The sequence below is a fragment of the Mirounga leonina genome, unplaced genomic scaffold (assembly GCF_011800145.1).
Source record: "Mirounga leonina isolate KUSES-001 unplaced genomic scaffold, KU_Mleo_1.0 Mir_128, whole genome shotgun sequence".
Classification (NCBI taxonomy): domain Eukaryota; kingdom Metazoa; phylum Chordata; class Mammalia; order Carnivora; family Phocidae; genus Mirounga; species Mirounga leonina.
Window position 1 is genome coordinate 6,503,295 of NW_023270320.1, and position 20,149 is coordinate 6,523,443.

The 20,149-nt window shown below is 46.5% G+C and overlaps 1 protein-coding gene across 1 annotated transcript in view; it reads right to left on the reverse strand.

Annotated features, from left to right (window-relative positions):
- Positions 1 to 12,290: 12,290 nt before the first annotated feature.
- Positions 12,291 to 20,149, reverse strand: part of EIF4EBP1 (eukaryotic translation initiation factor 4E binding protein 1) — a 21,281-nt gene continuing 13,422 nt past the window's right edge. Inside the window, exons 2-3 of the mRNA XM_035004037.1 lie at positions 14,980 to 15,159; positions 12,291 to 12,968 (exon numbers count right to left, since the gene is read on the reverse strand). Coding sequence (XP_034859928.1) covers positions 12,937 to 12,968; positions 14,980 to 15,159 — 212 coding nt within the window. The 3' untranslated portion in view covers positions 12,291 to 12,936. The remainder of the gene's footprint in view (positions 12,969 to 14,979; positions 15,160 to 20,149) is intronic.

The following is a 20,149-nucleotide window of genomic DNA, read 5'->3' on the forward strand; positions in this document are numbered from 1 at the left end:
TCAAGTGGCCATCTAGCCTAGACTGTGAATCCAGAGCCCCAGCTACACAGGTGAGGCGGAGAGGGGATGTGGATGGAATATCCAGGCGGTAGAGGTAAGCAGCAGTGTGTGTTCTGGAAGCTGCAAGCCGCTTAATATTTTAAGAGGAGGAAAATGAAGCCCGAATTAGGAAGCCAAGTTGCTAGAGGACTTACTGGTTGAAAGAAGATTTGCCTTGGAGAAGGGAACAGGTATCGACCAAAAGGTAAGAATTCGAGGAATTAACGGCAGTATTGGTAGGTGAAATCACTGGAGTAGAATCATTCAGAGCCATGTCTTCAAACTCGAGAATACTAACCTCATGAAGTATTCAGACCAGGTCAGTTTTCAGGAAATCAACGTGTACATCCTGATTTTTCCAAAGTTGCCTAAGGACACTTCTCCCATTTTACAAAAGAAGGGCATACCTCTCTCCAATCCTGAATCAGATCTATGATGTACTGCCCGAGGGTGTACAAACCTATGGGACTCCAGACACAAGAACACTTGGAAATATGTAGATATTTGGATTTTGCAATTGGTTCCCACGTATTTGCTTTCAACAAAATTGAAGGAGGACGTAATTGAGTTACCAGCTGATAGATTATTTTAAAAATTGATGGTGATAAAGTCTAAAAGTAGTGAGTGAAACTTTAAGAAGAAACAATACTTTCACAGATTCAAAGTATCTCCCCCCAAATATTTAATAGTTATAGTGGTGGTTTTAACATATGGCCATAAAATCTGTGGTGCTGCTTCCTCCAGGAGGTAGAGCTTGAATCCCACCTCTTGAGTGTGTGGACTGGACCTACTTGCTTCTAAACAATAAAATGTGAAAAAGGAAATAGTAATTTTTACAATGGAGAAACTGGCAGACACCACCTTAGCTAAGTGGTTAAGGTTAACACCCCAGTAATAAATCAGATTGATATCATTTGCCCCCTGATATGATGCAATGAGAAGGAGTTCATCTCTGAAATTCTTCCCCAAAAATTCATAACCCCAGTCTAATCAAGAGGAAACAGTCAAATCCAAATTGAGACATTCTAGAAAATAACTGATAAGTACACTTCAAAACTGTCAACATCATGAAAGACAAGAAAAGACTGAGAAACTCTGGAGGAGACAAGGAGATGACAACTAAATGCAGTGTGGTATCCTGGATTAGATCCTGGAACAGAGAAGGGATATTAGTGGAGAAACTGGTGAAATTAACAATGTCTGTAGTTAGTACTATTACAGCAATGTTGATTTCTAATTTCTGATCAATGTACTGTGCTTTAAGATGTCAACATTAGGGGAAGCTGGGTCAAGGCTATATGGGGGAACTCTTTGAACTATCTTTGTGATTCTTCTGTAAATCTAAAGTAATTGAAAATTTAAATTAAAAAAATTGATGGTAGATCACAATGTGATTTGGCGTAGAACTTTGAAGGAGTTCAGAGAATTGTATTCAGCAGATTCAATAAATCCTAGATGGGCATCTGCTTATTTATGTAAACAAAGATTATCAGCTCTTACATGTATAAAAGGTGAAAAATAGGATTAGTATTTTTTTTTTAAAGATTTATTTATTTATTTGAGAGAGAGAATGAGAGACAGAGAGCCCATGAGAGGGGGGAGGGTCAGAAGGAGAAGCAGGATCCCCGCTGAGCAGGGAGCCCAATGTGGGAGTCGATCCCGGGACTCCAGGATCATGACCTGAGCCGAAGGCAGTCGCTTAACCAACTGAGCCACCCAGGCGCCCAAAAATAGGATTAGTATTGTTGCTAAACCTGTCTCATTCTAGCAATGGTGATACTCATCCATGGATGGGATTTAAAGAAATAAATTCTCAGTCTCATTAAGAGTTACATCTCCAATAAAATTCTAATTTTGATGTTTGATTATCAAAATTTATGCATTTATGTGATCAATTGAATTCTATGCAATAAAGAAGATTTTGACACTAGAGCCTTGTGCTCACAGGAAGTTATTTCGACTTTTATATATATGTATTTTTAAAATATTTTATTTTAAAGATTCATTTATTTGAGAGAGAGAGCGCAAGGGGAGGGAGAGGGAGAAAGAGAGAAGCAGACTCTCCGCTGAGCACAGAGCCAATGAGGGGCTGGATCTCATGACCCTGAGATCAGGACCTGAGCTGAAATCAAGAGTCTGGAGGCTTAACCAACTGAGCCACCCAGGCACCCCTTAAAAATTTTATTTTTAAGTAATCTCCACACCTAACATGGGGCTCAAATTCACAACCCCAAGATCAAGAGTTGCATGCTCTACCAATTGAGTCAGCCAGGTGTCCCATCAACTTTACTTCAGGGAAGTATTATAAACTTTCTAGTATAAATTATAATAGATATTTACACATAGGTATTTCCTGTATATTATGTATCTATATATATATATATATTACATTTTAATCTTATGAGGGAAGAAGAACAATTCAGAGTTTTGTTTTGTTTTTTGTTTTTTTTTTTAAGATTTTACTTACTTACTTGGAGGGGGGCAGGCAGAGGGAGAAGCAGGCTCCCTAACCAACTGAACCACCCAGGCATCCCAGTTTTGTTTTTTGTTTTTTTCCTAAGATTTTATTTGTCAGAGAGCACAAGCAGGGGGAGTGGCAGGCAGGGCAGGCGGAGGAAGAAGCAGGCTCCCTGCTGAGCAAGGAGCCCCATGTGGGACTCAATCCGAGGACCCCGAGATCATGACCTGAGCCGAAGTCAGACGCTTCACAGACTGAGCCACCCAGGCGCCCCCAATTCTGAGTTTAGAGAGAAAATTAGATGATGTAAAATTTCCAACTATTAAAACTTGTTCATATATCTTTTGAATGGATGATGGCAGGTGTCAAATTACTACAGTGGAAATTTCTTTTTAGTTTTATTTAACAATGCTAATGTTTGCAACCCACATGAAATCCTCTGCCGGTAATTAAACTTAACAATGATAAATTCATGCAAACAAAATTTTGAAGACCACTGATTGAGAACAGTGTCTTTCAAGTGTTTGACCGCAACTCACATGATACATTTTGCAGTGTGACCCAGTATACACATTATTTACAATTAAAAGATTCATGAAACAATCTGCACTCTGTGTAATCTTTTTTTTTAATGCCAGCAGTGACACATTAGATTGATTTGACAGCTTCAGAGAATCATGTAACATGTTTGAAGTAGTCCCTAAACAAATGTTTGGCTGTGAAGGTGAGAGAACAATTGAATGATAGCTGGAAGGGAATGCAGGGTGAGGGGACGGAGCTAATGACACACTTTTATTCATCAGTAGGGAGCCAGAGGTTGAAAATATAGGAGAGGTGGTGGTTGATGGAGCAGCTCTCTAAAGAGACTGGGTCAAAGAGCTGAGGCAGCTGGCCGATGGAGAAGTTCGGCTTGATGGCAAGGAGAGAATCCATTCATCTGAGACAGGAAGAAATCGGGAGGATGGAAATACGGACGTGGCTTAATTAGAACCTCGGACACCACAAGATAGTACAGAGCCTCACTGAGCTCTGAGCCTGCACAGCTATGGTGGTTCCAGTTAGATCTTCCAGTTCCTGCAACAGCTCTAGGCTGTATGACAGCGAAAATGAAAGTCTTGAGTTTTCAGTTCTGCCAGGCACATTAAGGGCCAAGAGAAAAGGCAATCAAAGATGATAGCCAGAAAGCAGTTCAGATGATTAACCATGACACCAGAGGAAGCAGAAAAACAGGGAAAACAGGGAATTCATCGTCCAGATGAGAAGGCAGGAACTGGAATGGGGAGAGGTTGAAGTCAGAGAATATTTGAGTTTCAAGATTTAGGAGAATTCAGAGCACCTGGGTGGCTCAGTCAGTTAAGCGTCTGCCTTCGGCTCAGGTCATGGTCTCAGGGTCCTGGGATTGAACCCCACATCAGGCTCCTTGCTGAGTGGGGAGTCTGCTTCTCCCTTTCCCTCTGCCCTCCCCCTGGCTTGTGTTCTCTCTCTTTCTCACTCACTCTCTCTCTCAAATAAATAAAAGATATTAGGAGAATTCCAGAGCCAGGTCACCTGTGGGTAAAAATGGGTGAGGCTCAGTGGAACCAGACCTAATTTCTAGAATTAGAAAGCAAGGCATCCCCCACACTGGGCAGCTGCTCAAGATAAAGGTTAATAGATCACTAATAGCACCGGGTTAGAAATTTAGGATGGATAAATGGGAGAAACTTCCCATTTTTAGAAGCTCTCCCTGTCTGCCACAGGGAACTCCCCCGCTTGCCAGAAAGCTGTCTCCATCTGCCCACTGGAGGGTGTATTCGCCTGGCCCTGGTGAAAATATGGAGCCCATTCTCTCATCCTCAAACACAGTATTCAGAATGCTCACAATCGTTATTCTTGAGCAGTGGGTTGATAAAAGACTGCCTCTTATTCTCTCCTCTCTGTTTTCCAAGTGTTTGACAGTGTGCAAGTGTTGCTCAAATCAGAAGTAAATAAAAGCTTAAAAAAAAAAAAGACTCATCTCCTTCCTCATTTTTCTCCAGATCTGTCTGGACATTTGTCCCTTTTCAGTTGTGCCTCCCTCCAGCCTATTGTAGTTGTTCACCTCACTAGGATTACCACACCAAATCTGCCGGGGTCAGGGTTTCCTACTCCAGTTCGGCCCGGCCAGTCGTTCGACACCTGCGGCACTACATCTTTCCTTAGCGAGCTACTTACTGCCTTTCAGAGAAAATGCAGACTCCGCTCCGTGTTCAAGAGTGCCCAGCCAATGAGCCCTGGTCCTGTTGGAACCCACCATTCTCAGGATACCCCATCCCATCTTCAGATCTCTAGGGTCCTGCTTCCCTCCAGCTGGATTGCCCCCCCACCCCCTTGTATCCGTGTGCCTGGGTTGCTCAGTTGGGTTAAGCGTCTGCCTTAGCCAAGGTCCTGGGAATCCAGCCCCTGCACAGCGGGGAGCCGGCTTCTCCCTCTCCCTATGCCCCTCCCCCCACTCATGCTCCCTTGTGCATGCTCTCAAATAAATAAAATCTTTAAGAGAAAAAAAACTCACAGCTAAGGGGCGCCTGGGTGGCTCAGTTGGTTAAGCGACTGCCTTCGGCTCAGGTCATGATCCTGGAGTCCCGGGATCGAGTCCCGCATCAGGCTCCCTGCTCGGCAGGGAGTCTGCTTCTCCCTCAAGACCCTCCCCCCTCTCCTGTTCTCTCTCTCAAATAAATAAATAAAATCTTTAAAAAAAAAAAAAAAACCTCACAGCTAAGTTATTTCCCTCTGGAAAACTTGCTTCACACATCTTTATGTGAGTGTATGTGATTCAATAGTCCTCAGCTGCAAATTAGAACATTTTATTGTAGCCCCAGTGTCCATAATCCTGGTTGGTTCACCTGTATGAGGTCAAACACAGGTGATCATTTAATTTCTAACAAACCATGATGTCTTATGAATAATTGGCTCCTCTGAAATGTTCAAAAGCAGTCAGCACCCCACTCTGCATGCAGTTCACTTTTGTTTTTGTTTTTTTTGCTTGAGCTGCTCCCTCTGGCTTGAACAGCAAATGTTAAAAACCAAGTTTCAAAACAGTATTGTTTCACCCATGGGATTTAATTATTTTGGATAAATAGGGCACCTGGCTGGCTCAGTCAATAGAACATGCGACTCAATCTCAGGGTTGTAAATTCGAGTCCCATGTTGGGTGTAGAGATTACTTAAAAATAAAATCTTAAAAAAATAAATTTAAGAAGCAATTATTTTGACTGATGGATCTTCTGGATTCGAGAATAAAAAGAGTATGAAGGAAAAAACAGTATTGGGGCTCCTGGCTGGCTCAGTCAGAACATGAGACTCTTGATCTTGGGGTTGTGGGTTTGAGCACCACATGGGTGTAGAGATTACGTAAATAAACTTAAAAAAAGGGGGGCACCTGGGTGGCTCAGTTGGTTGAGCATCTGCCTTCGGCTCAGGTTATGATGCCAGGGTCCTGGGATCAAGCCCCATGTCAGGCTCCCTGTTCCGTGGGAAGCCTGCTTCTCCCTCTCCCACTCCCCCTGCTTGGGTTCCCTCTCTTGCTGTGTCTCTCTCTGCCAAATAAATAGATAAAATCTTAAAAAATAAAAATAAAAAATAAAAACAAAACCAGGACATATATGAGCCGGTTTCTAATTGTTGCTGGATTACTTCCCAGAAACTTACCCAAGCTGTGTCCATTTTGTCTCTCCACCAAGCAGCCATACTAACTTCTTGCATGAGTATTTTCTTGCTGTTCTCTCTGAGAATGAAACTTTCCAGAAAGCTCTACAACTTAAAAACCTAGTTCCAAACCTTCCTCCTCCCAAGAGTCTGTTTTAACAAAATAGCGGCATCGAGCAGTACTTTGCAGATGCTGAAAAGCCTGGGGCTGGGGCCTGAGATTCTTGCATTTCTAACAAGCTCCCAGGCGGTGGCAAGGATGCTAGTCTGAGGATCACGCTTTGAGCGGCAAGGAGTAGAGTATTTCTAACCCTATTTCACCTCCCCACTAGCTTCTCTCGCGTGATCCCTTGCAACAGGGCTTTGTGTACAGCTGGTAACTAACCATGCTTAGCTAGTAGCTAACATCGCAGAATAATTCCGAACAGTAATGGATTTCCCATCTTTCCTTTTCCCTCTTTAGTCTTATTGCCACAACCCCTCTCCCTTCCCACATAGTGCTTAACCCTAGCTATACATTAAAATCACCTGAGGAGCTTTAGAAAAAACAGGCAATACCCCTTAGCCAATACAATTCGGTCACATATATTTTGTGTAGCATCCATGAAAATGCTACACAGAGCAGGTCAGCTGTTTTGACAGGTCAGGATCAACAGCTCTTCCTTGGGCTGATAATGTCTTCCTGTTGGTGATGGCTTGTCTTCAACCCTGGAGGAACATGAAGGGAGCTGTCACGTCCGAGATAAAGAAGAAAGAATTGGAGTCTCCAGGAGGGAAAGAAGAGTCAGTGTTTGAAATTTCATTCTGGTTGGAGGTGCCAAATCCTGTCAATGGAGGAACTATCCACTGATGACTGAGTGGCATTTCCAATTATATCTTGACTATAGCGAAAGAAAGAAAGAAAGAAAGAAAGGAAGGAAGGAAGGAAGGAAGGAAGGAAGGAAGAAAGAAAGAAGGAAGAAAGAAAGGAAAAGAAAGAAAGAAAGAGAAAGAAAGAAAGAAAGAATGGTGTTGCCATCTTCTTCTTTTGTGGTTTGAGATCTCCCAAACTCAGGGTTAAATAGGGGGAGGTAATGAACCAAAGCGCACACACATTACAAGGTGCCTACATAAAAATTCTCTTTTGCCTCTGGGCCCCTTGTGCTGCAAAAAGCTGATCTGGTTTAGATGCCATCTATGAAGGAAAGGAGAGAGGAAATCATGCTACTTTTCCCCCAAGTCAGTACCACTAGCATAATTTGTCAGTGAATTGAGTAAGCCTGTAAGCCTGTTCAGCAGGCTTACGGAGTGTTTGAGTTCAATGCCGCTATGTAGAACATCAGAGCTTTCTAGTATGTTGTAAATGTCCCTTGTCTGAGTTAAGAGGCTCAGCTCAGAAGCCAGGAAACACAGCTCTGGATGGGCTTCTTGGTGGTTCTTGAAGGGCTCAGGAGCTGAAACCGTCCCAGGAGTTGGGGGATGACCTGAGTGACAACGACATTTATATCCATGATTCCAGTGCAAATCTGACCCTATCCTAATAGAGCCTAAGGAAAGCGTTTTTAACAGTTCAGAGTCCTGTCCTTTTGGAAGGCAGTCTTGTTTCTCCCATGTTAGGGTGGAGTGACTCAGAAGAAGTTTACAGGCAACCTAATGGTGAACGTTTAAGTTGAGAAGCCATGCAAGAGGAAACTTTGTTCCTAGGTGGATAGAGCCACCTGGCTATAGTTGGTGAGTGAGGTCCGAAGGCAGTACGGTGGCATGCATGGCTGTGTTTGGCTGGCGGGGGGCGGGGGGGGAGGGTTGTCACTAGCTTGTCCCAAATGAGGTCTGAGCAGTGCATAGTGTTCTATGCTACCCCTGGTTCTAACCCCCAATACACCTCTGGTCACACTGTCTGGAAAACCTGTCCCTCAGTAGTCTTCTCAGAGAATGAGGGGCCAGTGGCATAATCTTGAGATAATGTGAAGAAGTGCTTAGGTCTACAATACCTGTGGCCTAACTGAATGGAACAGAATAACGGAGATGTAGGCTTCCTTCCTTGTCTTAATGAACTCTTCCAGCAGGAGGCAGCACCAACTTGAGTATTGCAGCTGGAAACTCAAAAACCTTTCCTATAGAGAACCTGAGAATACGGAACAAATGACCGCTCAAAGGTCTTCCTTCAAAAACCAGCGCCCTGGGCTATGGCCTCTGAACAGCTCGGGGAAGGAGGGGTTCACTTCCAGTCTGGCTGTGGGGTCCCCTCTCTCCCTACAGAATACTTGCCAAGTCATATTCTGTGGAATGTGTACATTCAAGAAAACCTAATCTTCAAGGGTTATACTTTCCCCCAATTAATCTGCCATTTCCTCACCTTCTCATGTTGATTTAACCTGCTGCAGATGAGGAGGGAGGCTTTGTTCTAGTTATTTCCAGAAACGGAGGTGTCTACTGCCTGTCACTGGGGAGCTGGCTCTTCCTTGAGGGATTCATGGTCCCACAGCAAGGGGCACGTGTCCTCTGCTTAGGAGGGCAGGGAGGGTTGGCTAAGTTCTGAACCTTATTTTGAGGAGGCCAAGTTTGTGATTTCAGCAATGAAAGCTGAATATACAAGACAAGAATCCCGCGCAGCCTCAATCCCTAAACGTATGTTACCTCCGCGAGATCAGCACCTGGGAAGTAGAGCTTTGTTGTGCCCACTGCTCTGATTTTTAAAGATTTAATTTATATGACAGAGAGAGGAGAAAGAGAGAGACAGAGGGTGCACAATCAGGGGGAGTGGGAGAGGGAGACGCAGGCTCCCGTGCTGAGCAGGGAGCCCAACGCGGGGCTAGATCCCAGGACCCTGTCAAGACCTGAGCCAAAGGCAGACACGTAACCGAAGGTGCCCCAGGGTTGGTCTTTTATAGAAAGCTAACCAGGGAACTTAAATCCTTAACATCTCTATTGATAACACCTTCAATGGCTTACTTCCTTTTTAGGGTGTGGTTCTTTGTTGGCCACAGATGATCATCATAAAGATACCCACCCCCACAGGACCCATCCCCGCACCCTGCACGCCTAGGGGAGGGTGGTCCTCCATCCCGAACATTCCTTGGTTTTCACCCTCATCCCCATCCCCTAATTCTGAACAATCCGCTGAACATCCGAAGAACTGCCTGGCTCTAGTTACCTTCACCTGATTCACCTTAACACCAGTCTGGCACTGCCTTATTCTAATACCTCTAACTGACATCCTAGTTGTCTAGGGCTGGGAATCTACAGAACCCAGACCTCAGTTCCAACCAGTGTGGTATAAAGAGCGTGCATGGGCTTTGGAGCTGGACAGATAGAAGCTGGAATCCTAATTCTGACACACAGCCATCACGGACGTAAGTAAAATGGAAATGAAAACATCTACCTTAAAAAAAAAATCTACCTTATGTTTTTGGGGCCATGAATAAGATTGTAGTAAAGCTCCAGGCATATAAAAGGCATTCAACCAATGGCTTTTTTCCCCAATAATCTAATCTTAGGCTATCTAAATTTACCTTGCACTACAGAACACGCTGGAGCCACATGATACTCCTACACACACTGTATCTATTCCAGACACCCAGCCTTTGCTCCCGCAGTTTCCCCCACAGCCCAACCTGCCTTCACAGTCTTCAACTGCTCGGGGCCAGCTTCACTCCACTTACAAGCACTTCATCATGCCTCCTGGGATTTTGTCCTCAGGTGGTGGGCTTGACATTCTGTATTGCCTCAAGGTCTAGCACCCTGCTGGGTATGGATAAGAGGCTTAGCAAAGCCTTGTTAAATCAGACTGAGGTTGGATTTAGCTGGAAAAGACCACTTGTGTGTCTATGCATGAACCCTGCCCCTCCAGAGGTACTGGTTTTCAGACCAACGGATTCCTTGCTTGGCTGTGTCCTTGGGCCCTTCCTTGAGTCACGTCCATGGTGAATGTCTCACGAAAGGTAGAAAGATGACCTTGTCTGGCTTCCTGGGAGTCGGAGGGATGCCCAAGCTGTGCCAAAAGCAGCAAGGAGGTTGGAAAATCACTGGCAGTTCAAGTCCCTACTGCACTCGTGCTCCCTGGGAACATTCCCCAAGGTTCTGGTTCTGGCTTCTCGCTGTTTACTCGGTGCAACTGCTAACCCCGCATTCCCGTCCAACCTCTCTTCTGGGCTACCCAGACCAGAAACCTCCAGGACACGTCTCTCCTCCTTCCACCAAGTGCCATCAAGCCTCCTTTCCCAGGAGAGAGTATTGCAGACTCCACTGTCCTGGTTCAGCCTCTTCATCCACACGCGGAAAACCCAACGGCTTTAACATTTCTGCAGCTACACTGCTCTTGGTCCTTGCACATCTGCTGTTCCTGACCCAGGAAGGCCTTTCCTAAATTCAAGTCCTACATAGGGTCCTATAAAGTCCCTCCTCCTCTCTGAAGGTTTCTCAGATTCCCTTAACCTATGGCATCTGCACAGTTACCACCCACTGGACAACCACAGAAGTATCGCTTTATGACATTTCTAGGTGTCCTTCTACTATCCGCGGTACCTCGCATCTCCAGACCAGGTTGTAATACCTAGGGCACACACACCACGGCTTAAGACACTTCTTTGTATTCCCTGGCTCACAGCATGTGGCAGTGGTCCGCCCCCCAGTTGTCCCTAGGTTCCCAAGCCAAACTCTGATGGTTTCCTAGGGCATCCCACAAAAGCTTTAAGATTCAGTACACTGGGATGTTAAATTGGGGCACAGGAGCCTTCTCTCTGTCATAGATCTTCACCATTTCATAGCACCCAGCTAAAATGATGCTCAAGAGAGGTGCCTGGGTGTCTCAGTCAGTTAAGCAACTGGTTCTGGATTTCGGCTCAGGTCATGATCTCAGGGTCCTGGAATCAAGCCCCACCCCACTTCCCATCAGACTCTGTGCTCAGCGGGGAGTCTGAGGATTCTCCCTCTCCCTCTGCACGCCCCCCCCCCATGCTCGCTCTAAATCTTTAAAAACACCTGGGTTTTCTGGAGGATACTTGTGTTCACTGGGAAAGGTGTACAACTTGTAAATGATTTTCTTATTGTCAGAGAAGCCTATTTTTTACCCTCTCTTGGACTGTAAGATGTAGGACCAAGGGGAATGGACATATCATGCAGACTTGTGAGCAAGACCTCAGGTTGGATGCTTTTACTGGAAAGCTAAGGGACTGGGAAGGCTGGTTGGTCTCTATCCTGATCCTAGTTGGAGCTTTAGCTGTCTTTGCTCTGGCGGTGGCCCCTCAGTCTCGCTTTCTATCTACATGCAAAGGGTATGCTGTGTGCCTGAAGCCTGCATGCCACTAGGGCTGGGCCCTTCCATATGCCCTCCCCAGGCACACAGATTCCAGCTGCCTCCATAGTCCCTGTGAGGGGAGGGGACTCCAACTCAGCTGTAGGAAAGGCCAGGCAAAGGGCTTGGCCACTAAGGCCTGCTGCTCCCCAAATGGCAATTTGACAAGTACTAGGAGTCCAGAACTGTAAGGTCCAGGTCAGCCATTGCCTCTTGGCCAAAGGCCATTCACCCCCACATATCTGTAATGAGAAACACCTGCTACTTCTCAGCAAGCCCTCTGGCCGCCATTCAAGGCCCTTAGAAATCTGGCCCTTCTATGGCCATTTATAAAAGCTGTCCCCACCCACACAAATTGCCGGCTCTGGCTAAAGTGGGCAATTTGACATCTTGTGCTTGAATGCCCTGGTTCTCCAAGACCACTTGATCTTGGCAATACTGGGCCCCTGCCTCTCCTCAGCCCACTCCTTCGCAGGACCCCAGCTGCAGCATCACCTCCATGAAGCCTCTACTTGCATGGACCATTCTCTGGTAACGGATCCTATACAATCTTTTATACTACCTTTCCTTCTGGGCAAATCTTAGGCTTCAGTGAAATCCTCAAGGCAGAGCACTTGTCTCATGTTTGTGTCCCCCCGGGAAGCTCACACAGAGGGATCAATGGACAAATATGAGGGATGCATAGGTCAAAGACACACTATATCATCCAAGGCTCAGGTTCTTCCCTTGAACTCTTGCAGGGAATGGGCCCCAGAACGAAGGGAACGGGGTCACTTGACAGGCTTGGGGGACAAAGCCCAGAAAAGAAATTGCATCCACCACTGAATAACAGGAGCTAAGAGAGCAGCATAGCTCAAAGCCAGTCCCATCTGTCATTTACTGGTATGCGTTTTACTTCTCTGAGCCAGTCTTCTGACCTGTACAATGAGGATAACAGTCTACTTACCTTCTCCGTTCAGTGTGAGAATCAAATGAGATAACGTATAGGCAAGTATTTAGAAGTACAAATAGTAGTTGGTGTTAGTTATCCATATGGAGTTGAAAAGAGCTCAGACAGGGGCCAACTTTTGGCCCTAGGGCAAAGGTGGCTTTTATTTCCTCTCTTGGGGAAGGAGGGGGAGGGGAGTTATCCCACGCACACCACGCACTAAGGAAGGGGTGGGTGCGCCCCCAGAGGATGGGGCTGGAAGAGCTGGATAATCACTCAAAAGGGCTCCACCACGTCCGATCCTGGCCCTGGGTTGCAGGGTGTGCTCACGAGAGTCACTCCTGTTAGGGTGGCAGCTTCTGCATGAATGGAGGCACATGGAGGTATCTGCTGGTGTTCACGAAGAGGAAGGGGGAGAAGGTGCCCTGAGTGAGGGAGCGGAGGGCCAGGATGGCTGACCCCATGGCTCAATGCCTGCCCAGGATTATGACTCGCAAAAGGCCTGACTGGTGTGACTCTTCTCCCGAGAAGGGCCAGGGGGGCCCAGAGGCACTGCTCGATTCAATGGCTGGTCCTTTAAATGTCCATCTCAAACTGTGACTCTTCACCTGGGGAGAGAAAGGACAGACGGCCAGGTAAGCAACGGGTGAATGGTAGGGCTCACATTTTAGAGGCCAGGGAGAGACGTTAATTTTCATTTTGTTGTTCCTACAAGAGTAGGGGCCAAGGAGAATGGAGGGAGGGCAGGACTCCACTAGGAAGTCCTGGAAACAGGCCTGAGGTCCAGCTGTGCTCTCTTCCCCAATCCTAAAGGAAGAGCAGAGACTGGGTCTCCCCACAGGAGAAGTGACAGTCTTGAATTTTTTAATAATTTTTATTGTTTTTAACAAGAGTGAATGGTTACTTGGCTTTGATATAAATACAACCTCACGGAAGAATGTTCCTTAAACATAAACCTTTTTTGAGCATGTGTCCCACCTTGGTTTAGAAGATGGTAATACAACCTACTAGGTGTATGTCCAACTGCCCACAGAATAGCCTGACTCTGTAGTAAAGGAGTTATTTTGGTAATTCAGCTACTCACTGCCCTCACCCTCTCTCTTTCCACAAAAACCTCCAAGCAACTCATGCTGCAGGAGGTTGTTTTCTTTAATGGAGCTGCCTCATTCATGATCTCCTGGGTAAGGCTGCTTTGAGGTTCTATATCCCGAGATGCCCACCCCGGCCCCCACGGGGAAAATGACCATATCTTCTGGTTATATTTACACAAATACATGGCCCGAGGGTAGGAACTTTGGCTAATATCCTATTAAGCAAAATGAAAAATTATGTCCATCCCTCACCATCACAACGGAACTCTTAGGCCTTTATTGTGGGTTCAGGGTTGGTCAGCCTGGGCATCTCTGGGCCAGCCTTGCATCTGCTATGGGTGAGCACAGCTCCAGAAACTGGGAGGACTTTGGCACACCCGTCAGGTAGTGATGGTTCCACAATGTCAGGTGTGACTCCCTCCATCCTCGACTTCTAGTCTGGTTTGAGGCAAAGAGGTGGGTGGGAAGCACCATGGAACTGACCACATGAATCTATCCATCCTTCTCTGCATCCTTTAACGAAAGGCAGGTGACCACACTGCCTGGAGCTGTCCTTCACACTGCTCCACGTGTGCCCAAGTACACCTCCCCGCCGCCCTCCTTCCCACCGTTCTCCCAGTCTGCAGTGCAAGGCAAGGGCTGCCGGTCAGGGGCTGTGGGGTTCCCAGGGTAATTATGAATCATGTCCTGCAGACCCTGGGTAGATAGACTCTGTTGCTGTCAGCAGGGCCAGCCCAGCCTGAGGTCCCAGCTGCTTCCTCTCTGGCCTTGGTCCACTGCCTTCCGGGTGAAGGGTCAGCGGGTTCCGATCTGACTCAGGTTGTCTGCAAGTGCTTACACTTCATCCTCCCACAGCAAGAGAGCTGAGATGCTCTGGCGAGCTAGTCATGATGCCACACAGAGTGCATTCACACCCACAACCTCCACTGGGGTGGTCGCTCTGATTTAGGGGAAAAGTGGGGTGAGATACCAGGAAGGACCCTGCCGCCCCATGTCAAGCCTGCAGAAACACCTGGTTGCATTGTTTCTGTCTTCATCAAGAATCCACTAGTGGATCCACTAGTGGGTCAATATCCTGGATGCCTTTCTCATCCTGTAGACCTGTAATTCCCTAGAGGGCAAGTTTACCGTATCTTTGATAAGTCATGTCCTGCACATGCACATCATGGGTGTGTCCCAAGTGTGGCAGACACGAGGAAATGCTTCAGGGACAATAATACCAAGGGTCATGCTTATGAAAGTTGCTGTGTGGAGTCCTCCTCATTTCAAACAAGCTCCCCATGAATTACATTACCTGATGGGGCCAAATCACCTCTCCTGGAGTTCTTGGACTCCTTTCATGGGGAAAGTTGGTACCGTTGAAAGTTCTACCAACCCCCCCAGCCCCATGTGTCTGGTCTCTGAGCTGCTCCACAGAAGGGGGGCAGTGACCATCATTCCCCTCGCTCAAATTTCCTCTTTGAAGGGGCTCCACCGGCTGCATATGTTCCTTTCCTGAGGAAGAGCCTGGCCAAGCCCTGTTACTCACCACCAGCCGGCTTATCTTCTGGGCTGTTGCGCAGGTGGTTCTGGCTGGGCTCTGTGGGGGGCTCCTCACTGGTGGGGCTGGTGACTCCGGGAATGGTGGGCAGGTCCCGTGGAGGTGTTTTGGTCACAGGTGAGTTCCGACATTCCATCAAGAACTTCCGGTCATAGATGATCCTGGTACCTGGAGGGGGGGACAGGGACATTGAAAAAGCCATTTCAAACCTCCTGCCTGCTTATTTTCCACTTCTTTGAGGCATGGCTGTAGCAGAGGCAGCAGGTTTTTCTGCAGAAGCTGGACCAAGGAGGAGTGAGGCCCAGGTGCCTGGCGGGCTCAGTCAGCAGAGCATGTGACTCTTGATCTTGGGGTCATGAATTTGAGCCCCACCTTGGGGTTAGAGTTTACTTAAGAAAAAAAATGCAAAAAAAAAAAGAGGGGGGGGGAGCAGGCAGACTCAGGACAATCATACCCAATACTACAGAAGGTATATGTTTTTTATTTATTTAAGAGAGAGAGAGAGAGTGAGCACTAGCGGGGGGGGGGGGGGTTGGCGCAGGGGGAAAGGGAGAAGCAGACTCCCTGCTGAGCAGGGAGCCTGATGAAGTGGGGCTCGATCCCAGGACCCTGAGATCATGACCTGAGCTGAAGGCAGACGCTTTAACTGACTGAGCCACCCAGGCGCCCCAACAAGGTACATTTTTATTCATTTTTCAATTCAGTCCTTACAGTACCCTCATAGGATATCCAGAATCTATAACTCCATTTTACAGATGAGCAAAGGGAAAATTGAGTGATTCCCCCAAACTAGTAAAAAATGAGAACGCTTCCCACCTGGGCTTTGTGGACAGGAGTGACGCATGGGCTCCTGCTAAGCCCGTCTCCCCTGTGACACCCGCTCTGATGTGTCACCGCATTCAGGGCTTGCATGTGGTCTATGTTCTATCCACTCCCTCTTTGCTCTCCTTTCCCAAGCTTCACCCCAGGGTGAGGACCAAGTCTGCTGCAGTTATTCACTACCCTTAAACCACACCCAGGACCCACCTTGTGAGGGCGGTTGCCTGAGTGATACCTTAAAAAGGAACATCTTCTACAGTCAGGACCAAGGATTCTTGTGCCCCAGCTGATTTCATCAAAGAACAGTGACTAGTGAGAGGTGATTCATGTTGGGTCCTTGTTTACTCAGGATGACCTCTAAGCACCAGGATGGTAGTAGTAACATCTTCAACACCTCCCTCACACTCTGATTCTTCCTTTTCAACAAAGAGCAGGCCTCAGGCTCAAAGCCTTCTGCAGGCAGTGGAATCCAGCTAGAATTTAAAACTGTCTTGGTGTCACTATATTTCTTTTTATAGTTACCTTCTATTTATGGTAAGTGAATCTGGTTTTCCATATATAGTCATGATATCAAGTTTCCTTTTAATATATGATAGGATATCACTGAACATGATAACAGTATATATGTTATAAATAATACATATAATAAAATAACAAAGACTAAGTTAAAAAGGTAAAGGATATAAAGACAAATACTAAATATATATACAAACAGAAGACAAGGTACAGTACAAACTGCAGATGGAATATGAGTGCCGGAGTTTAGAAGCGATGATTTTAAGACTTCAGGAATGTCCTTATCAATAAACCTGGAGTATTTTCCCCACTTAAGGGCTACAATGAGTGACATTCCAACAGTGGGGATCCATGTCTCAATGTTGAGCACCAGCCTGTGAGCGGCCCCAGGAGAGGAACCCATTTGCACCCCTGAGCTCTGAGTCTGAGTGCATGGGTTTGGGGGTCTTTTTGCTGAGGGCTGGAATATGAGGAGCAGAAAAATGGTAAGGAGATACCAAAAGATGCACTTTCCCTCCTTTCAGGTCCCCGTCTGACTGTGGCCCTAACTAGGCAGTTACCCCGTCTCATGCTCCTTGCCTGAGAGGCAGGAATGCTGCAGCCTTGTCATCACCACCCTGTGGGCCACAGTCCACAGCTCACATTTCCTAGTGGGAGGGTGTAAAGCAAAGCACACAGAACCCAGGCTGCCTTGGAGGCTCTGCTACCAACTGGCTGTGTGACCTTGTGCACAAGGCCCTCTGCTCCTCCCCCCTCTGGGCCTCAGTTTCTTCATCTGTAACATGAAGGGCTGAGTGCTTATGAGCCCAGGAGGCTACAAATGGAGAACAACAGTGCCTTCTCCTTGAGGGTAAATGCCCTGGCTTCAGAGATGGACCACTCTTTGTTTCTTGATCCTCAAGGCTCGGCAAGAATCTGCCCTGTCCTTGCCTCCCTCCAGCTTTGCTTTTTTTGTTCCCTATTCTTTGGTGGACAAAGCAACAAAAAAAGCAAAGCTGGAGGGAGGCAACTGGGAAAGTCGGTTAAGTGTCTTTTTTTTTTAAAGATTTATTTATTCATTTGAGATAGAGAGAGCGCATGCACACATGTGCATGCAAGGGGACAGGCAGAGGGAAAGAATCCTCAAGCAGATTCCCCGCCGAGCACAGAGCCTGACTTGGGGCTCGATCCCACGCCCTGAGATCATGACCTGAGCCAAAAGCAAGAGTCAGACACTTGACGAACAGAGCTACCCAGGTGCCCCTAAGCATCCGATTCTTGGTTTCGGTTCAGGTCATGATCTCAGGGTTGTGAGCTCAAGCCTCACATCGGGCTCTGACCTGGGAATGGAGCCTACTTAAGATTTTCTCTCTCCCTCTCTCTCTGCCCCTCCCCTACTTCTCTTCCTCTCTTAAAAAAAAAAAAGAAAAAGAAAAAGAAAGAAAGAACCAGGGGGTCAGCAGCTTCTGGAGAAGCTCTTTTTTTTTTTTAAAGATTTTATTTATTTTTTAGAGAGCGAGCAAGAGAGAAACAGCATGAGAGGGGAGAGGGTCAGAGGGAGAAGCAGGCTCCCCGCTGAGCCGGGAGCCCGATGTGGGACTCGATCCCAGGACTCCGGGATCATGACCTGAGCCGAAGGCAGTCGCTTAACCATCTGAGCCACCCAGGCGCCCTTGGAGAAGCTCTTTAAAGTCATGAACGTCCAGAGATTTTTTTTACATTGTGGTAAAATACAAATAACATAAAATTTACCATCATAACCACTCCTAAGTATACAGTTGAGTACATTCACAGGGTTGTGCAACCAATCTCCAAACGCTTTCATCTTGTAAAACTGAAACTCTATACCCAGGAAATAGCAACTATTTCTCTTCCCCCTAACCCTTGGAAACCACGATTCTATTTTCAGTCTCTATGAATTGGGCTGCTCTAGGAACCTCATATAAGTGGAATCATACAGTATTTGTCTTTCTGTCACTGGCTTATTTCACTTAGCATAATGTCCACATGTGGATGATGTGTCAGAACTTCCTTACTTTTTAAGGCTGACTAATACTCCACTGCATGGATATACCATATTTTGTTTATCCACAGACATCTAGCTTCCTTCCACCTTTTGGCTATTGTGAATAAATACTGCTGTAAATATTGCTCTTCAAGACCCTGCTTTCAATTCTTAGGGGGTGTATACTGGGAAGTGGCACCAGGCAATTTTTAAATCCTTAATTATACTTAAAAGAGAAAAAGAGCCTCTGTGCCTTTTGTCCTACACCTAGGGCAGTTGTTTAAGAGTAAGAATCCTCATTTGAGCTAATAAAACCCAGAAACTAAATGCCAGCAGAGGCAGCGCCCAAGACGCCCACCATCAGAGTATTTTAGCTGGGGAGGGAGCCTGCAAGGGGGGTGGGACGATGGTGTTCAGAAAGTCAGCTGACAAAGGGCGCCAAGCCTCGGAAGGGACCCCAAGCCCCCTCTGACTCACCTGGGGTCAGGGAGGAATATGAGACGGCAATCAAGGTAGTGGAAATGTTTCCTACGGAAGCAGCTTTAGCTTTTCAACCCTCAATTCTTCCATCCCTTCATGGGATGCACCACCACACAGCTTCAGCCAACAGTGATCTTCTGGAAATTCCCTCTGTCTCCCACAGATGAGACAAACAACAAAACACACAGTCTCATATTGTCAAAAATAGGCACCCTTGGCTGAAATGCAGTCTACCAGAGCTGGGGACTTGGCCTGCATACAAGAACAGGAAGTGGAAACCGGGGTGGGGGGGTGCCAAGGTCCCTGTAAGACACTGAGCAGCAATAGCTGGAGGGTGTTGGTCAGGTGTGGGCTCTGGGGTATGTGGGTATCACCCCTGGCAGTTTCCACGTAATACTCTATAACTGAGGGCCTACTCTCTCTCTCTATATTAGGGAAAATGACGCAACTCTGTTAGGCTTCTACAACCAAGAGCATGAAGAACTTCTGAGGCTCTAGGTAGCTTCAAGATGGCAAAGCTAAGACATTTTTTTCCCTGCTACTTCTCTCAAAAATCATGCAAACACCCAGAAACAAAGAAACAGAAGCACATACTCAAGTTGGAAGCAAGTGGGGCTCACATTGGTACCCCAAATCACAATATATGAAAACAGAAAGTGAATGGAGGAATAATTCTAACAGAGAGGATGAGGGTAGCATCTAAATGCAGGGAGGTAGGGGTGGATGTTACAATAGGAAGTGGGGTTCTGGAGGAACCCAGGAAGGTTCAGGAATTAGAGGCATAATGGAAAATGGGAATGGGGCTAACAATAAGGAGAGATGCCCTAGGCCCCTCACTCCATGAGGGAGGGGAAGACAGGGAAATTAATTTCAAGTCGACCTCCCGAATGGTGAGACTCAAACGCCTAGCTCTTCCCGGCTTCAGAATAAAGAGCAAAGATAAAGACCGACTGATGTTGATTTTGGGAAGGGGGTTCTGGATGAAAAACAGCAGCTAGCCACCAGATTGAGCCCACCAGCCTCCACACCTCGCAAAGGGCCTCTAGTCAGTTCTGCAGTACTCACTCTTAAACATAACCAGCCGGATGCCTCCACACATTTCTGAGAAAAACTTACAACATCTATGGAGAGATCCAAACAAACTGACAGAAGGAAATAGTAAAGGGACTCAGTACTGTTTTTAAACTTTTAAACTTTTTGAAGACTTTAAAGAACAGAAAGGAAAAAAGGTAACAGGCAAAAAAAAAAAAAAACCCCCAAAAAAACCAAATTAAAAATCTAGTATCAGATAATAGAAAGTCAAGAAAGAGAGAAAGGAGAAACTGCTAGAAGGAATTTACTGAAAAAAACAAAAAAAGA